Raw genomic sequence first — 18,075 nt, 5'->3', positions numbered from 1 at the left:
ACAGCAACTGCTATTGTAGGCTTACAAGCGAGACTTCCTCGAAAATGGTGGGCGACAATCTCATTCCATTTCTTGGCATCGGAGGGGAGTTGGGCATTAAGTAGGGACACGGATTGTTGTTTGGGGTTCCGGTTATCCGGCACTTGGGCGAGGGACACAGTCTCAAGGAGTGGTGCATCGCCGCCGGTGACGGCGCCTTGAAGTTGAAGAAGAAGAAAAAACAGTATATCCAGGGCCGATGAAAGATGGATTATCTATCAACGAGAACATCTCGGATACAACATCAATCATACCCATCATCCGTCCATCATCCACCTCACTTAGATCACCATGTTCAATCGGAGCAACATCAAACAGCAACCACCGGGCTCAGCATATCCATCATTCCTAACCAAGAAGCGTAAATACCCTGTACATATCTATCTTCCGAAGCCTGTCCTCGTGAAACCTATTGATGTTATCAGCAGAAGCTCTATTCAAGGAATTCCGGGGGGCAGGTGGGGGCAAAATCTGGCAGCACCTACCCTTACAGCAGTTCCAGAGGAACAAGTATCCCGGGTTCCAGAGAGGAAATCCATGGCCGCTACAGCCATTACCGAGAGGTTAATCGAGGAGAGGAGCTCGGAAGAGATGAGCGTGGCAACTAAAAGGAGTTTCGCAGCTGCGGAAAATGGATCGCCTCCGATCCATTGGGCGCAAGTGTCTCTCAGATCTTGGATGCCGGAGAGGGTGAGGCCTGAGGTGAGGAGGAAGGTGCCTGCGATGAGGGCGGTGGTGAGGGGCGAGGTGCGGTGTTGTTCTGGGATCAGGAGTGAGAGGGCGAGGAGCGGGATGAGGTATGGTAGATGGGCCGAGATACTCATTCTTGAGGTGATCTAGGAACAGTTAGAAAATGAAAGGGGAGAGGGTCAGATTAGGTAAGAGGGGCGCCATACGCTGGAGGCAAGAGCCATGGATCCGAGGACCGCGAGCGCTCTGGCAAAGCTGGATTGAAGGTGCAATACACCCAGAGGTACTGCCTGAAGAACAGTAGGAGGTTGCTGGCTGGTTGTAGCTGGGTGAGAATTCTCCACACTGCGGTGGGATAGCAACACCTCTTGCGAACTCGCAGAATCGTGTGCAGTAGTAGTTGTGCTGGATGCACCAGGTATGGTTTCGACATCGTCGGCACGAAGAACACGGTCAGTATGGGGGAATGAAGTCGCAACAATCGCATAACGATGTTGCGAGGTAGTAAGGCCACCTGTCTGCTCCTCTGGCATAATATTCGTCAACGAATTAGTAGGTCCAGACGGCGAAGCTCTGCGATAAGCTTCGTTGAGGGTCGGCACTGGAGACAGCAATGGTGCCAGTCTATTTGAATCCATCCTGTCAATAAGAGATTGCTCTGGTGGCTCAATTCTCTCAACTGCCTCCGAATCTTCCACGCTACGAGCCTGAAGGTCACTCGGTGTAGATTTCAGAAGAATCGTGTGTCCCAGTTGGGTTAGGATGTCGCGCGACATCAGTAATCCTGGAGCGACATAGCCGTGTTCGTGGCTTCTCGCTGAACAAGCACCATCTACATCTAGATCTATGTCCAGTGGCTCGACGTTGCTAATGCCACGGTGAAGCACCTCTCCAGATTCTGCAGTGCCTGAGACCACGGAGGAGCTTCTCCAGTTCTGTGGACTACTAGTACTGTGCCCATCTGAGCTAGAACCTAGCGTGTCTCTCACATCATGAGAGTAGGATGGCGAGACCTGAGACTGCACGTTGCGGCTAGAAGTCAACACTGGACGGTCCTCCGTCGATGTGTCGGTTCTAGCCTCCACGCTGTTGATAGTTGCACAGAGCGATCGTACCAGGCGCCGTGCGTTGACCTGGAGTTCTCGAGCGAAATCTGGACGCAGAGCTTGGAGGTTGTTGCGTCTTCCATTGGAATGGAAAGATGTGGTCGATAAGACTTGTAGCTGTGCGCTCAAGGAGCGTGCGATGGCAAGTTCAGAGGCTGGTACTATCCTTTCAGCGTGCTGGCTGGATTGCAACCTGGCAAGGGTCCCTTCCAATTGTTGCAGTTCTTCGCCCAAGCCGATATACTCGGCAGGAGCTCGCTTGATTCTCCTAAGAGACTTCGAAACAAGCTGGGCGGCGTTCTGTAGTAGAGCAATGTCTCCAGCGACACTGGTAGACGCAGCAGACGAATTGGAGGTAGCTTGGTATCGGACTCGTTCGGATTGTTGATCGGATGGATCAAGAAGTTCGATATCTGGAGTCATCCTACCGACACCAGATTGGTCGAGAGTCTCGGCAGAGGTTCTCCCAGAATGTAGCTCCTCAGCAGCACGTCTCTTTCGGCTGCGGCGTGGTTGCTCGGAATCTAGTGAAAACTCATTGTTCGTGGCATCACCAGTCGAATCAGGAGATGATCCATTAATGATTGTCGTCGCGAGTAGTGACCAATCCGGGGTGTCTGGCTGGGGGAGTAATGAATTGACACTCGGGAAGGAACTTTGGGGCATTTGCGGATGGCCGACGGAATCATCGGGCCAGTAATTGTCAGCAAATGTGGTGGTTCTGGGAGAAACGTGAGAATCAGCTTGTAACCAGTCAGATGGCCAATTGGCATCTAGCTGCCCTGAGCTGCTCGTGGAGGCGGGGTGAGGTTGGGAGTGAGAAACTGGTTGGAACCCTTGCGGTTCCGCCCATTGATCTAATCCGTATTGATCATTCATCACTGGCATGTAGCCGAATTGATGATTGGATTGGAAGCTGGATGGTTGTTGGTCAAATGAGAAATCGAACAGGCTATCGGCATTCACAGATTGATCATTGAGGTCGACGTTGATATCAAAGTTGAATTGCCCAAGATCCATATCGGCGTTCCAGGAGTCGTCTTCAGGGAAGAGTACAAAATCGTCGATTGGATTCGAGGGACTGAAGGAGGGTGCGCTGCTGGCATGGGTGGTTGCGCGAGATAATGGTGGGGTCGAGGCTGTGCCAGAGGAGGAAGTCTGTTGTGTAGAGGTGGATGCAGTGCGTGACATGTCGTTGTGTGATCTTCGATGAGAAGGATCGCACTATAGCCATGATTAACACCATTTCTGCGAAAAGAGGAAATGGAATACCTACTCTGATCTTCTTCTTCTTGCAAGCATCGCAAGCCTTCATGATTCTCATCAAATGGGCATGCTCTCGCTGTTCCTTAGTCTTGGTTCCCCGACCAGCAGAGTTCGTAACATCAATGCCGTCCTTGGTCATAATCGAGAAGCCAGGCAACCTAGCTTCGGCGGCCTTTGGAGTGTCCTTCTTCGCCTTCTTCGTCACACGGGCTCGAGCTCCTTGAGTACGAGTAGGAGGAGTCATGCTCATAGAGCCATAAGACGAGTCGCCGAAGGTAGCAGAAGAGCCAGGAGAAGGAGTGTAGATTGGGGAGAACCCGGAGGATGTGGATTGAGTAGGGCTTTGCTCAAACACGGTATAGCCGGTCCATGGAGAAGGGAGGACAGTGTATATGCGGACGAGGGCGCCAGTGTTAAGGTCGACGGTCGCATTCTTGTAGCTAAGATATCGTCAGTTTCCTGCAACCCAAGCTTAGGGAGGATGGGAAACATACAAGTCAAGAGTAACCTGAGAGATCTTGTCCTGCCTGGATGCAGAACCGGTGACATAGGCATCGATCAGTTCCTGGAACTCGAGGGTGTTGAGAGCAGGCTGGAACTCGAGGGGAGCACCCAGGAAGGCCTGGATCTCGAGTTAGTCCATCTCGTTGTTCAACGTTCACATGGGACAATTGAAAGGCGGATGTTCAAGAAGCTGCGGGAACATTCAAGTTTCGAACCTTCTGAATGTTCCCCACGCTCTTCGAACTTCCAGGTGGTTGCGAAAAGACAAACTACGATAGCTTACCTGGGTGATGGTGAAGGAGGTGTAAGGGTTAGTGGAAGCCATTGCGATAGAGGTTCGCGGTCTGGCTTATCGATAGTGGATCAAAGAGTGTCTGTACAATGGGATAGTCCTCGGTATTGAGGATCTGGACTCTCAACCGAATGGCCCAGGGTCGTCGAGGATATTCGACCGGCGACGATGGTACAATATGGGAGCTGACGAGGAAAGAAGAAGTTGGATGCCTCGAGGACAAGATGACGGTTCTTAAACTCGCAACGCACGTCTCATCTGCGAGGCAGAATTCAGCAGACGGCGAGCCCAAAAGGGAAGCAGGGCTGAGCAGCCCACCCGCGCATCTCGCGCCCTCTCATTGGCTCTGAATGCGTAGGCGGGGTTCAGTATTCGCATTTGCATGGGCCAATGTGCCACAGGTGAGCCGGCGAAGAACTTCAGGTTAGACATTTTTGCTAGGGTCCAGGACCGGGACCAGGGTCAGCATTGAAGGGAGCACCAGGAGGGAACAAGAGCAGAGGTTACAGGATGATGACTCCGACTCCAACTCTCGCCAAACCCCTCGCTTCTGCAGACATGCACTTGAATTCACAGCCGTGATTGATCAATCGCCGCCTCCCATGACTCCTCTCTGGATCAGAAACTTGGGGAGGCCCCCAGAGAGGAGTGGTGGAGTTATATATTCTCCTCCCAGACAAGGTCGTGGGCCGAGCCGGGAACCTTCACCTCACTCAGCCACACGGCTCACCTGCAGTGGCTTCACAGCTTCTGAGTCATTTTCTCTGGAACACTCATTGGACATTGACTATGGATTCATTGCAACGTAACGTTTCTATATGCATCTAGCATCAAGTCTTTGCAGTGAATTCTAAAGTCTCCGTGAACCAACATATCCCTTCCTCTTTGTTGAGGGGAGTTGGTACAATGCTCGTGACGATGCTGAAAATTGAATGGGTATATCTACATGCCCTGCGGTGACCCAGACCTCAACTCCGGCTCTGAATGTAGATCATGCTCTACCTACTATATATCCAATACTTGTACTTCGTCGTCTCCTTCGTAAAGAATGTGGGCCGTCAATCATAAGTCAGGGCGGGCGTTACAACTCATGCTTCGTAGACGGCAGTAATGCGAAGTCGTTCCGCCCTTTCGTGTCATAAGCAAGCGACACTACGCAAAGAATATTCAAATCCGACTGGTCGGGATGCAAACGGCAAATGAGAGTGTGTAAGAGCGTGCAGAGGACATCGAGGTCCCTTTGAAGGTCGTCAGCGTGCTTCTTGGCCTGGTGGTCCAGGACAATGGTGATACTCACACATCGTGCTCGTCGAAGGTTGAAGTGTTGCATCAGGAGGGGTATCACAATGGACGTCATGAGAATAGCAAATCCTAGGACCGGTAGATGAGAACGAATGCTGGCAGCGGCCAGATGTGTTTTGGTGATGAGCCAATCATGAGTAAAACCGAAGACGATAGAAAATAAGACAAGAAGGAGAAGGAGGAACGAGTGAAGGCGAAGTCCCTTTGGCTGTGCTTTCGAGCACCAGAATTGGAAATCGTAGTGGCCGTCCCATGCCATGTGCCGAGTTCCGAAGAGGTTCCCCTGATACGGGTTACTGCCCGATCCTGATCCATTGGAGTTATTCCATCCAAAACCTGGGTTTGGATTACCAGTTCTGCCATATCCGCCCTGATAATTGGACGGCCCCTGGTTGTTAACACCCCCACCAAAGTTTCCTCTGTTGTTCGTATTTGGATCCCAGGGTAGACTGCCATTCGGTCCTCCAAACGATGGCGGATCAAAGGAGGTTGGCCCAGGTCGATATCCCTGAAAATCGGTCCCATCAGAACTATCACGTTGAAACCGCTGTCTTTTGATGAAGTGTCCACATATCCACAGCTCAATATTAGCTGGTGTTCCGCAACGACAAAGTTCAGTCGCGCCGAGGCTCGTGTCATTGCACACGGAACAGATAAACCGATGCGCAGGATCAATTCGCGTAAACTCGAAATGGGCTGAAGCAAAATGATCTTGTAACTCATCCGCCGTGTTGAGGCGCTCTTGGCACACTTGAAGATACTGGCAGTGAAAATGATCATTGCGAAGGCAGCCAAGAAGGAAGGGGGCGCCATGCTTGAAAGTAGCATATGGATTTGGGTCATTGAGAATGGGGAAATTGGGTGCGACAGGATTCAGCATGGCAGGTGCCGGTCTATCGGTCTGAGTATTGTCATAATTTTGCCCTGTTACTGAAGAGAGGATATCCACATCCAATAATTGTTTGTCGAAGTCCATGGCGTCCACTTCGAGCAGTTGTGCTCCGATACCAAGAAAGTCGTCGGAGACCGCGCTGCTCGAGGCGGGTTCTTGTTTCGTTATCGACCGTGCCGTTCTCTGCGAGGAACTCGAGGCGGCTGAGAGGGGTACAGATTGCAGTTGGGTCCGAATCTCTTCTTTCGGCATCGATAGTCGGAGGGCTTCGAGGGATTTGATATCATGATGATCTAAAGGACACTGATCATAGTCAGATCAAAGCTTAAAGTCATTACTAGGGAAGAGAAGCCTCACAGGGACGCGTCTGCTTCTGCAAGGCTGGCAAGATCCAAGATACCGTACTAATGCAGCCTTGGCTCTGGCTTTCGGACTCAACCGCTTTCTTGTGCGTGTCCTGACTTTCTTGCCATCGAAAGAGGTTAATTCTGTGGCGGAAGTGGGACTTTGGTTAAAAGACACAACAGAACCGTAGTCAGCTGCATCATACGTCGACGCCGAGGTGGAAGGTGCTCCGCGGTGCTTTGAAGACGTCTGTGATGTGACCGAGCGGGCGGTGGGAGGCCCAGTGGGAAGAAGATAACCGTCGTTATGGGTCACCGTGTCATTCTCGGCCAGCATCTCTGCGAGGATGAAAGTGTTATAGAGCTCTACAGCTTTTGTCTGCTTCTCGGGAGGTACTTTTATAGGGTATTCTTGGTGAAGTTGTTGCGGTGAGGAGGAAGACGGTGCTTGCTGGATTGATTGCTTGCCATGCTTCGCCGTTCGGATCGAGAGGTTATGAGGGGGTGATGTCGGCGGAGCCATGTCTGGCATAAGAGGAGGGTATCGCTCGTATAGGGTGTTCAGTTGAAGCTTGATCACGATGTTGGACGACGAAGTCTTGCTAGTAAGCGCGATGTGACAGACACCCAAAAAGAGAGTAATGCGCGGTGCGCGTAGATGGGAACTGCACAGGCTTATAGTGATCGATTAGATGCTCAAGGATATAAGAAAAAGATGGAGAAAAAAGTCACACTCAACTCCGACAGGGAGCGAAAGTCCCAGCCTTATTTATTGTCGAGGCAAGCTCAGGCTTCGTAGAAGGCAGATAAGCCTCTTCCGTAAGGTTAAGGGCGGACGCCCAGCCTGACCTGGGTGACGACCACTCTGAAGCAAGGAATTCGGTGAACGGTACTGGTGCGAACCACACGAGGCTGGTGCAGGCCCATGAATTGGCTTCAACAATTCGTGGCCATGTCGCATCTGATCGCAATAACGTGGGACTTTTGCAATTTGCACCTTTGATCCGGAAGAGAGAGGGAGCTGAAGAGGCGGTGGAAGAAGATTGTGAAGAGATTGCTCGCTAGCGAACGCCAATCTCACCTGAACTGTGGCTGGGGCGCGAAGGAACTCAGAAGTGGGACATCGTCAATTGCGAAAGTACCCTTGGCTCCCCAGGGTAGGCGACGACTGTCCCAGTGGCAAAAACACAACTTCAAGCTCGAGGGCACCGCGAAAGTGCGTGGCGAAGCTGCGAGTAATCTACGAGCCTCCGTATGAAACCCCCAGAAGCGTGTTTGAGAGTGCTCCGAGCCATGCAACTGTGCAATTCAATTTGTGCTTTCTGTTAAGAATGAGCCGGAGGGCATGCCCTTTTTGCCCTCCGAGGCCTCCCGGAAATGGTGGCGTCCTTGTTTTCCCGCAGTGAGCCTCACTTCCTTCAGTCACACTCGCTTGCAACGCAGCTAAACCATCCAAGGTGGACTTGCCAGGAGGTCAGATGGTGGGTCAATCGAGGGGTTAGATGAAGGTCTGCCAATTAAAGATGGAGGCAGAAGGCACACGAGGCAAAAGGCCTCGGAATGACGCCTATTGTTATTGTTCGAGTCGACGGTGAAGTAGGATACCAAACCTGTCGGCTCAATATGGAGGTTGCTGGAGGCCTCACACCGTAGGCGGCGATTCAATGCTAGGGCCTGTCAAACCATACCGCCCTGATAATCTTAGATGGATCGAATCGTGTCCCAATTCCACCGGGCACCGATGTTCGACTTCGGAGGTAGCTTGAAAGGCGCCATAAAACTTGGTACTTTTGTGAACGTCGCCCTTCTGAAGGGCGGGATACAGGGCGATTGTTCCCTTGCCAGCTCTGCCCCGCAAAACCTGGCCGCCGAGGGCGCTGAAACCCAATCACTGCGCCATAATTGCAAGGAGCAACGTCACACGGAGCAAACAAAAGGCCCAACAGAACGAAAATCGGCGAAAGGCAATTGATTGTGAACTGACTAGCCAGTGTTTGCCTGCGCAACGTTGGCAAGGCCTCCAGGCGGCAACCACGACCCGAACAAATCATAAGATTCCCGACTCCAAGGTCCAGCAATCGTCCTACCCCCGACGTATCCTCCAGGTGGCGGCCTTTCTTCTGCAACCACATTCCTCTGGGGTCGAGTTGTGATCCGTTGTGGTGGCGGAGGCGCAGGTGGAGGCATAAGACTGAATGCCGGCGCCAGTGAATCAACCGTGTTGGCTGCAATCGTCTGAAGTGATTTGCCTCGTGTTGCTGGATTGACCAGCCTCGCTTTCGGTGTGTCTACCTTCCCGTTGGCTGCAGGTGATACTCCTTTTTCAGATGATTCACCTGAGCCTTTTGCTAGATCTGATCCAGCCTGTAAAAGCTCAGTTCCGAAGTTCGAGGCTCCTCCAACCAGGGATGATCTGGGAGATGGCTTCACGGTGATTTCGAAAGAGGCTGTTTGCTCTTTCTGATGAGACAAAGGCACTGATAGAGTCTGCTCAGCCTCATCCTTTTCTTCGGGTGCGGATGTCGTTGAAGCTGGCAATTGAATTTCTGAGCTCGCCGAGCATTTGATGATCTCCTGAAAATGATCGGTTGCTGCTTGCATAGCGCTACTGAAATGCTCAGGAAGTTTCAACATCGTTGGCGGGGCTTGAGAGACTTTGGTAAACGTTCGTTCCTCCTTTTCTTTCCCCACAACTATAGCAACTAGGCTCATCGGAACCGCTGTTGGAGCATTTTGCAGAGCAGAGTCGCAAGGAGTTGAAGTTTCTCCTCCACTGTTGGGAAAAAATTCTGGTAAAAGATTCTGGTCTCCTGGACAATCCAATTCGTCAATTCGCCACCCATTATTAGGTCTGTTCGACCTAAGGTTAGAAGCATCCTTAGGTTGGGATTTCAATACACCCTCCACGTTATGCTCTTTTTCAGAGCATGGCCGCTCAATTTGTGCACCTGGATTAGTGTCCCGACTCGTTGAAGTCGACGGTCTTGGCTCAGCAGCTGTTTTATTTACAGACGGCACATTTTTGCGAGACAAGAGAAGATCGATTGTCTGATGATTGATGCCGCTATCTTCGGGGGAAGATAATAGATCCTCCGCTTCTGGAGCCGGGCGTTTGCCATTCAGACGGGCCTGGATAATATCTTCTTGTCTCTGGCAAAACTCATCCAAGTGCATCGTTGCTTGGGAAAGCACGACTTCATTTGAGGCTTGATTTAAATTCCGAGGTAGTTTTGGCTTACGTCGGCTTGCACTAGAAGCCTCGATCGTACCAGATGAACGAGAGCTAGGACGGTCCATAAGCATCATCATCTTTCTTGGAGGTCTTGCTTTGATTCGCAGAACGGATGCAAATTGTTCAGGTGTCGGTACTACGGCGGAGGAGTTCTGAAGCGGTGGTTTTTGGAAGTTTTCGATAGGTTTCGGTGTTGATATTGGAGCAGAGGACCTCTGAACAGGAGGCTCCCGGAAATTTTTAGTAGGTTTGGGTAGCTGCAATTCGACCATTGTGGGCGAAGAAGACCGGTCGTAGGAGGTAGCCAATCCCTTTCCGGGCTTGACTTGCTTTCTAGTCGAAGTCTTGGGCGTTTTCATTGTAGGCGTAGCATCATTAAGTAACGTGGGAGAGGAGGACCCAAGATCAGAGGTCGAACTCGTCGTCGGAGACTTGTCAAGCTTCCTAGGACGCTCTTTAAACGGCTTTATTACAGCCGGCAGTTCTGTTGCAACAGACTCGGTGTCAATGAAACTGTCTTCCTCCGCATCTGAAGAGGAATCGTTATTCTCCTGCCGTATTGATTTAGTAGGTATACCAACAGGAAGATTCTTGTCGCATCTTCGAGTAGAAAGATCTTCCGGGCGGAACAGCGTCAAGGAGGTTCCAGTAAGATTGCTAGCGTATCCACTTCTTGATGGTGATCTCTTGGGTCTCCTTTGACCTTTGCCTCTGAAATCGTTCGAGACCCGGCCCTCCTTCACACGAGCCCTGCTTGTCCCAATGCATCTTTCCTCGTCTTCATCTCTATCACTAGTAAGGTCAATGGCGGGCGGTGGAGGATCCCTGACATTTGGTTTTGCTCTCACGGGTTCGTAGCGGATCGTTGCAGTACTCAGGGGTCTCGAAGATGCCAGGGACAGCGTAGCACCCATCAGGCTTTGGGCATAACCGCTCTGGCTTGGTGCACCTTCGTTTGGTTTCCGTCTCTTTAATGCTCTCCCATTCTCCGTTCCATCCTGGTTCCCATTTATGAGGCGTTCCTTCTCCTCGTATGGAGAAGTAATTGGTATGACAGCTCTTCCGTAGTGCCCAGTTGTGGTGAGCAAAGCATTCAGGGGTTTGTGTTGAAGAGGACCCGGGGTAGCTTGAGAGGTCCGGATGAGTGAAACATGAGGTCGAGATGGAGATGAGGCAGCAATCTTTGCAGCAGCCCTTCCTTCTCTGTCTTTCACCCTTTTGTCCACCAACTCGGAAAGATCCTGCTCTCTCGTCCCAACACACTCACCAACCTCGACCATTATGCCGCCTCGTTCAAGTTCCAACTCTTCGCCCTCGTCGAATGCCGTATCCTCCCGCCAATGGGTGTCTCCCACGAAATTGGACCGCTCATCGTAGACCATCACCCGTTTGTTGAAGGTGTGAAACTTGAGTCTGCCATCTTGCCACCGTTTCTGCTTTCGCCGTAGGTCTTGAGTGTACAGGCATCTAAATTCGAGAACCGGCGCAGTATTCTGGGTTTGGGGGACATCCATGGACGTGCCCGCTGTGAAGGACGAAGAGACCATTATGTGTAAAAGCTACGGGGCGAGTCATGGCCCTGAACTTTGCTGAGGAGGAGAAGCAAGCATCGCTGAGATGACCAGGAAGTTCGAATGATGAGACTTTCCCGACGCGCCGCGACGCGCTTTCCCCACACAAGCAAAAATAAGGTTACGAGATCACGTGTTAAGCTTGGCAACCAATCATTCGCCCCCCTTTTCAAGCTTTCTCCCTCTCGAACACTCTCCCCTGTTCCCAGTGTGTGGTCGTCAATTATCCACGCGTTATCCGCACAGCAGTGCATTTATCTCGCACACAAGCATCAGTTGATGGGAATGTTATTTTAGGCGCAGGCAGCCTTCCTTCCAGAACGACAAAAAAGCCCCAAACCCCGCAGAGGCGAATGCTAACCCTGTTTCGTTTCAGGGAGAAGGCGAAAGCTGGATCCATGGTGAATCACCCAAAACCCGTTCCTTGCGCCGCAACGAGACCGCAGCACAGCACACCCGCCGGTTTTGAACGTGATCGTCATCTCGTCGCGTGCGGCTGTGCCAATTAATTGACAACCAACCCTCCTGAGCGTCTGTCTGTTCTCTCCACCTTTCGCCATCTGCCTGATTCGTTCCTTCGACACACGAGAGCGCGCCTTTGCCAGGCAAATTGGCATTATTCAGTCACTACCACCATCGCCCAGATCAGACGTCATTTCTCGACATGAATACAGTGCATCGCCAGTTTGGCAAGTTGAAGAGGAGAGGGGGAGACCAGGCCAATGTTGCTATGCTCCTCAACGAATATGAGGATGCTGACAAGATGCTCACCAAGGTTTGTCTTCCCCCTTTGCTTAGTTCAGACGCTCTATGGAACCTCGCTGACAGAACTCGCAGATAATAGAGGCATCGAAAGGTTGGAGAGATGCATGGGTATCTATTCTCAGCATTCAATTGACAGCGACTACAATATTCGAAGAGCTCTACCAGCCGATTGTTGGCTCAAGTGATGGATACGGACAACCGCCAGTCATGAGTACCCCAGAGCAGCTCGAGCGGACATCCAAGTTGAGGGCAGCGTACGCAGAACTGAAGACGGATCTGCTGGACGAAGTTGGCATGATGGACTCTCGCGTGATCAGGCCAGCAACCGATGCGAAGGAGTACTTGCAACCCATACGCAAAACAATCAAGAAACGAGAAAATAAGAGACTAGATTGGGAACGCTACATTGACAAGGTCAACAGCTTATCAAAAAAGTTGAAACGATCAGATCGGGATAATGCGGCGTTGGCAAGGGCGGAGGAGGACTTAGCAAAAGCTGCGGATGTTGGTTTCTCGGTCCATCCTTATCTCACTTATGACTGATGCTTGAAACAGGACTTCAAAGTCGCCGACGAACACCTCAGGGAAACTCTTCCTCCCATCATTGCGTCCGCATTCTCCATTCTTCCTCACCTACTTGCGGTCCAAATCATGATCCAAAATACGCTCTTAGCCCAATACTACACCATCCTACATAACTACTGTGAAGAAACTGGCTTCCCATCACCTCCCCCGCCGATGGAGGATGTCATATCTATGTGGAGCAAAGACTTCAAGCCTGTTCAGCAACAAATAGAAAGCATCAACATGGTCGCCCGGGGGAAAGCTATTCACCAACCGATGTCTTTAGGCGACGTTGGACGCAAATCAATAACTGGCTTGGGCGTCCGAAATGGCATTGCAAACCGCCGTGCATCTTCAAACAACACGAACCACCCTATCTCTCCCAATCCCGAAGCTCGAGTCATGCGAATCCCTTCTTCGAATTCGTTGGCCGTCATCGAACAACCTAAGCCGCCTTCCCCCTCTCCTTCTCCCGAACCTAGTCCAGCTTTTCTATCGCCAGACTACTCGACACAACTTACACCCCAATCATCCTACGTAGCCCATTCTCCCGCAGGGCCCAGTGGTGATTACTTCCAGCGCGGCGTTGCAGGCAAAAAGAAACCACCTCCCCCACCCCCGAAACGAATTGGTTCTCAAAACTCCGGCGTGTACGCCATGGCGCTCTACTCCTTCGAAGGTCAAAATCAAGGCGATTTGAGTTTTAAGGAAGGCGATCAGATTAAGGTCGTGAAGAAAACAGACAGCGTTGATGATTGGTGGGAGGGTGAGCTCAGGGGCGTTAGAGGGAGCTTTCCAGCGAATTATTGCAAGATTAATTGAGCGAACATGTACGGAAAACTGGGTAGGGATCTGCGTACGGGTAATTAGAAGGCAAGTGATGACTGATGACGGTTTGGAAAAATAAGTGGAGGGTAACGGGCTGGCGTTCAGGCATAGATATCACTTTGATAGTGAGGATGGCAAACTGAACACGCAAAATTGGGGTCTTTCAACGTCTACCCTTGCAATGTGGGCCGAAAGCCGTTAATATCCACCATCGAAACTGAAAAGCCTTGATCAAGTAGCTATAAACACTCAGATCCTAGTGGATCCTGCATATTTTCTAGCTATTTACTGTAATTCTTTCTTCACCGCTTTTGGGTCGCCGTCGAGAGGAGGATTGTCCCATTATCGACTAACCATTCGCGGCGAACCAGAGCCAGGAACGCACTAATCGAGGGGAATAACGGACACGTGATCATTTGAGTTTTCCCAAGCAGAGTATGGATCAAGATGCTGACCGATGGGAGAGAAAAGTGTCTTGAATATCCTACTGGGTCATTTGACAGATTCAACGTCCCATGTGTTATCTAGGATCGAGGATGATACTTAAAGTCTTCGCCACTTTGTAAAGTCCCCGAGAATCAAAACTCCAACTCCACCCGACCCGACCCAACCCTCAAATCCATCACGAACCAGGAGCATAACCACAGCCAGATTGATCTTCCGCAGATTTCCTCGACTCACCAAGTCTGGACGAGAGATGGCTCACGAGCCCCAAGTCGTATACGGTATGCACCCTTGGTCGATGTAGCATGATTTGAAGCAATATCTGAAAAGATTGTGGCCGTCGCAGGTCAGCTTTAGAAGGAAAGTTGAGTTAGTAAGTTATTGAGGCAATGCGTGAAGGAGGGGAATCATACAAGAGCATTCTGGCCTGCATAACTCCCACAATAGACGCCTTTGATGCAGACGTCAGCGGCAGCGCGAGCAGCGGGAGCATCGGCGATGGCAGCAGTGAGATCAGTTGGAAGGGCGGAAATTGGGGAAGAGAAGAGCACTACAGAGAGGAGGGTGAGGAGAGGTTTGACGGAGATGTGCATTTCGATGTATTGATACGAGACTGTGAAGTGTGTTTTCGTGAGGATGAAGTGCGAGTTGGAGTTTGGGACCGATGATGCACTAGGGGCTATTTCGAACTTCCTTGGAAAAGTTGATAGGAAGGTACTCTGGAATTAAATACTTTGGGATGCCAAGCCGGTATAAATACCCAGAAGATGCAAGGAGAAGATGGTTGAAGAGTTTCCGCTCAGATGACTGAAGAAAATACCGAGGAAACTCTGAGGCGAAGGAAAATAGATCCTCACATCTGATCTGTCTCATCTTGTCAGCTTCCAGCCCTTGCCGGAATGTCGAAAAGCCCGAAAAGTTCAGATAAAGATACCCTTTGATGCCATCGACGGTGTCGGGTGATGTTAAGACGACGAGGGTGCCTAGATGGGTACTACGCCATGAGGCAATGCCTCTCGGCGAGGCAATGATCCGAGGCACGGGCAAGAAATAGGGACATGGGTTGTTACTTCGGATGATATACTTCGTATCTGCACTTGCAGGAGGTTAGGGTGTTTGCTTCTTGGATGTAGTGCCTTGTGACAATTTGCCGAAGGAAAAGAGTGTACAAGAGAGTGACGTGGTGAGGTGGAAGTGGTACCAAAGAAAGTATCGGTGAGCTACCCCGCCCAATGTTGCTGGGTATCCCAGGAAAAACAGTCAGAGAGCCGTTTCGGACTGGTTTTCATGCGGGAGGCAGAATAAAGATTGGAAATGGAGTGAACTGATTTTCCTCTAGAGAAGGATGGGGAGGGAGGCTGAGTTGATCTTGCGGGAAAGAAGAAAAGAGGTCGGGATGGTGAACCCGCGGGGTAGTGGGACGAAACGAGGGGTACACGATGAGCGTGGGGTTCCCAGATCTCTTTGAGTGTCCTCAAGCATAGCTTGGATGCTTCAGAAAAAAGTATTGGTTATTGTGCTGTAGAGTCCCTAAACTAGATTATACACCCTCCGTGACTGTGCTCAATCTTCAAACCTCGAGGGCACTTTTGTCACCATGTTCGTGTGCTCCTTTTTCGTACCCCACCCACACAGTCTTAGAACATAGACCGAGCCTGCACATCAAAGATCTCATTCCTCCACCCTTGACTCGCATTATCATCCACCACCTCACCCGCCCTAGCCGCCTCCTCATCCCACAGCTTCACCACACTCCCCGGCGCATAAACTCCCGCAAAGATATTGCCTCTCTGATCAGCAGCACCCCTGACCCCAACATTTGTATACAAATCTGGATCTTCCGCGGGAGTCAATCTTGTCAGCACTGCCTTAACGAACGTCATAAGATCCTTCGGGTCCGAAATCCGCGTTGCCCTCAGCCGCTCCCTCGCAAACAACAACTCGCGATTCGCAGCATGGAAGAAATCTCCGATAGTAGTCGCTAACTGTCTCTCCAGCACCTTCCTCAAAATCGGACGTAGTAAAGGTTTGAAGAGCCAAGCTAAACATGCAAACTTGCTCTTTCTTAAAGTGTAGCTCAGATGGTGGATCTTGACTCTCACGTTCTGCAAAGTGAGGATCTTCTCGAGTCGCTCTTTGCCAACTTCGACGTCAAGCTCAACGTCAATTCCGCGGTCGTCGAGCTCGAAGGACGCGATTCCTTCGTCGGCTAGGCGGAGGAGGCCTTTGTGAGCGCGCAACCAGAAGCCAACTTCATCGGCACGGATGGATAGGCCTTGGACTTTGATGGTTACCATAGACTTCATCGTGCTTACTGTGCGAAAACGAGCTTTTCTGATGGATAAATCGTTATATGTCTCAACTTTGAGGCGGAAGGGGAGGAACGAAGTGTTGTTTATTGTCCGTCCAGGCTCGAGGATCAGATTCTCGAGCAGGAGGTCGATTTCGGGGACGGAGATTTCGAGGCGGGGGATGGGAAGGTATTGGATTGCTTGGATGAAGAGAGGGATGAAGATTGTGTAAGTGTCTGTGAGCAGCTCGGGGTTTGTGGCTTGCCTGGCTGGCGAGAGGAGGTTCCAGAGCCGCAAAGAGGTTTGTAGAAGCTTTGAGACGTCTTGGTCGTTCATGACCGAGTCGAACGTCTTGCGGGCTTGCTGGAGCAGAGCATCGATATCTTTCCGTAACGGCGAATCCGTTCCTACTTCTTTCGACTTTTCCTTCAGCTCTTCCATCTTGTGGTTGGCTGAATCGAAGAAGCCGGGTTCCGTGAGCATCTTCTGGATGGATGCTGCTAATTCCTCCATGAGTTGTTCGAACTCGGGGTCTTTCTGGGCATGCTCCATGACCTTGTTGAATCTCTCCTGCAATTCTTTCCAAGCCTTCTTGTCACCGAATGAACTGAGTAGTGACCATCCATTCTTCATAGCTCGGTCGAGTTCCTCATTGGATTCCACGTCCTCTTGAACAGTATTTATTGTCTTGTCCACGGCTCTAGAGTAGACTTTGGCGTATCTCTTGATCAACAGACCGATGGTAGAAACGGAATCTGTGTAATCATTCCTCTGTCTCAATTTCGTGACGGCTGCCTTCAGTCGGTGGATCAAGGTCTCTTTCTGTTGATCAGAAACGTTCTCCGCCAAACTGTCACGAGCTTCCTCTCCTGCCTTCTTGATTCCATTTGCAACGACGTCCGTAACTTCAAGGGCTTCGGCTTCGAGCTCCGCCGCCGTAGGTGCAGTGCTACTCTCTCCGCCAGGTTTCTTCAACGCCTCACTCTCTGCGGACGAGGGCTCAATTTTATTTGCGGCATTTTCAGCGACATCTGAAATCGTGTTGGCAGTATCTGCGAATACTTTCCGCCCAATGGTGTTGAGGTCGGAGAGAAATATCCTGAAATCGGAGTTTGTCAGGAGAAGACTTCCAACAGTCTTAATGCTTTCATAAGCTATGACTATTAGCAAGATATCAGACTTAATTCTAAACAACGACATACCAGCCGAAGCATCTGCTTTTGTTCTCGTTGACCTCGCCGTCCGAATCAAATCATTCGTGTCCACAGATATTCTGGCATGGATCAGAAACCAGATGAAATCTTGAATCTGGTCCCCTTCATTCTTGTTCCTCAACAAGTCGATGAATTCTTGCAGCCACTGTTTGGAGTATTTCATGAGCTTTCGTCCACTTTCACTCAGCCCTGGAGTGTCTGGAGTCAGGACATCGGATGCCAGAAGAGTCCTCAGGTTGACGATGGTCTGCTCAGTTGATGGCATGAACCCCTTGGAAAGTGCTCTAAACATTTGATATGTGTGTAGCTTCTGGTGGGCTATTCTCTGCAGTGACGTATCATCCTCATATTGAGGTAGTAAAGGTTGACGGTCTCCATTTTGTTTGGACTTCTTCCTCGATCCGAAGCAGGAAGACATCTTGAGATAGAGTTTGGGGGTGTCGATTCCAGGACGCGGGATTGTTTCTTCTTGTTTTTCGTGAGGCGGAGTGAGGAGATATGGGATTCTTCAAACCCGATGACATGGACTACCTTTGCCTAGAGCTCAAGGTTGCGCATGCAATGGTGATCCTGTCCGCTCTGTACCCCGCACTGTCTCTTGGTCTCTCTATGGTAAACCAATTAAGATTTTGGATAGAATTCTAGACGCTCGTAGCCTCGGACAGACTAGAGTAGTTATGTGTCACATTTTCTGCTAGATATCTTGTTTGTCAAGCTCGTATGCTCACGGA

At 50.7% G+C, this 18,075-nt stretch overlaps 5 protein-coding genes across 5 annotated transcripts; 1 reads left to right on the top strand and 4 right to left on the bottom strand.

The window, feature by feature from the left end:
• Positions 1-2,877: 2,877 nt before the first annotated feature.
• K444DRAFT_522137 (uncharacterized protein) lies at positions 2,878-3,930 on the bottom strand (the record flags this gene model as incomplete). The annotated part of the gene is made up of 3 exons (XM_024874180.1): positions 2,878-3,541; positions 3,596-3,723; positions 3,889-3,930. The coding sequence occupies 3 exons, from the start codon at positions 3,928-3,930 to the stop codon at positions 2,878-2,880; spliced, it is 834 nt and encodes a 277-aa protein (XP_024740686.1).
• A 1,048-nt stretch (positions 3,931-4,978) lies between these two features.
• On the bottom strand, positions 4,979-6,958 carry K444DRAFT_626474 (uncharacterized protein; the record flags this gene model as incomplete). The annotated part of the gene is made up of 2 exons (XM_024882653.1): positions 4,979-6,394; positions 6,497-6,958. The coding sequence occupies 2 exons, from the start codon at positions 6,956-6,958 to the stop codon at positions 4,979-4,981; spliced, it is 1,878 nt and encodes a 625-aa protein (XP_024740685.1).
• Positions 6,959-10,596: 3,638 nt separating this feature from the next.
• On the bottom strand, positions 10,597-11,181 carry K444DRAFT_522184 (uncharacterized protein; the record flags this gene model as incomplete). Its single annotated transcript, XM_024874187.1, has 1 exon — positions 10,597-11,181. A coding segment is annotated over one exon (585 nt), but the record flags the coding sequence as incomplete, so codon positions are not given.
• Positions 11,182-11,458: 277 nt separating this feature from the next.
• Positions 11,459-13,623, top strand: K444DRAFT_556001 (uncharacterized protein). The gene is made up of 3 exons (XM_024876725.1): positions 11,459-12,013; positions 12,076-12,507; positions 12,559-13,623. The coding sequence occupies exons 1-3, from the start codon at positions 11,903-11,905 to the stop codon at positions 13,387-13,389; spliced, it is 1,374 nt and encodes a 457-aa protein (XP_024740683.1). The 5' UTR covers positions 11,459-11,902; the 3' UTR covers positions 13,390-13,623.
• Positions 13,624-15,476: 1,853 nt separating this feature from the next.
• On the bottom strand, positions 15,477-17,762 carry K444DRAFT_626470 (uncharacterized protein; the record flags this gene model as incomplete). The annotated part of the gene is made up of 2 exons (XM_024882652.1): positions 15,477-17,284; positions 17,333-17,762. 2 exons carry the CDS (start codon positions 17,760-17,762, stop codon positions 15,477-15,479), a joined length of 2,238 nt encoding a protein of 745 aa, XP_024740682.1.
• Between the last annotated feature and the right edge of the window lie 313 nt (positions 17,763-18,075).

This window comes from Hyaloscypha bicolor, assembly GCF_002865645.1.
Source record: "Hyaloscypha bicolor E unplaced genomic scaffold K444scaffold_49, whole genome shotgun sequence".
Taxonomy (NCBI): Eukaryota; Fungi; Ascomycota; class Leotiomycetes; order Helotiales; family Hyaloscyphaceae; genus Hyaloscypha; species Hyaloscypha bicolor.
Note: the sequence above shows the minus strand (reverse complement) of the source record. Positions and strands in the feature narration are given on the sequence as shown.

Excerpts from the sequence above, each read along its gene's own strand:
- K444DRAFT_556001 (XM_024876725.1), top strand. The coding sequence starts at position 11,903 with ATGAATACAGTGCATCGCCAGTTTGGCAAGTTGAAGAGGAGAGGGGGA. Across the intron at positions 12,014-12,075 it reads CTGACAAGATGCTCACCAAG|ATAATAGAGGCATCGAAAGG; the intron begins GTTTGTCTTCCC and ends CAGAACTCGCAG. Across the intron at positions 12,508-12,558 it reads ACTTAGCAAAAGCTGCGGAT|GACTTCAAAGTCGCCGACGA; the intron begins GTTGGTTTCTCG and ends TGCTTGAAACAG.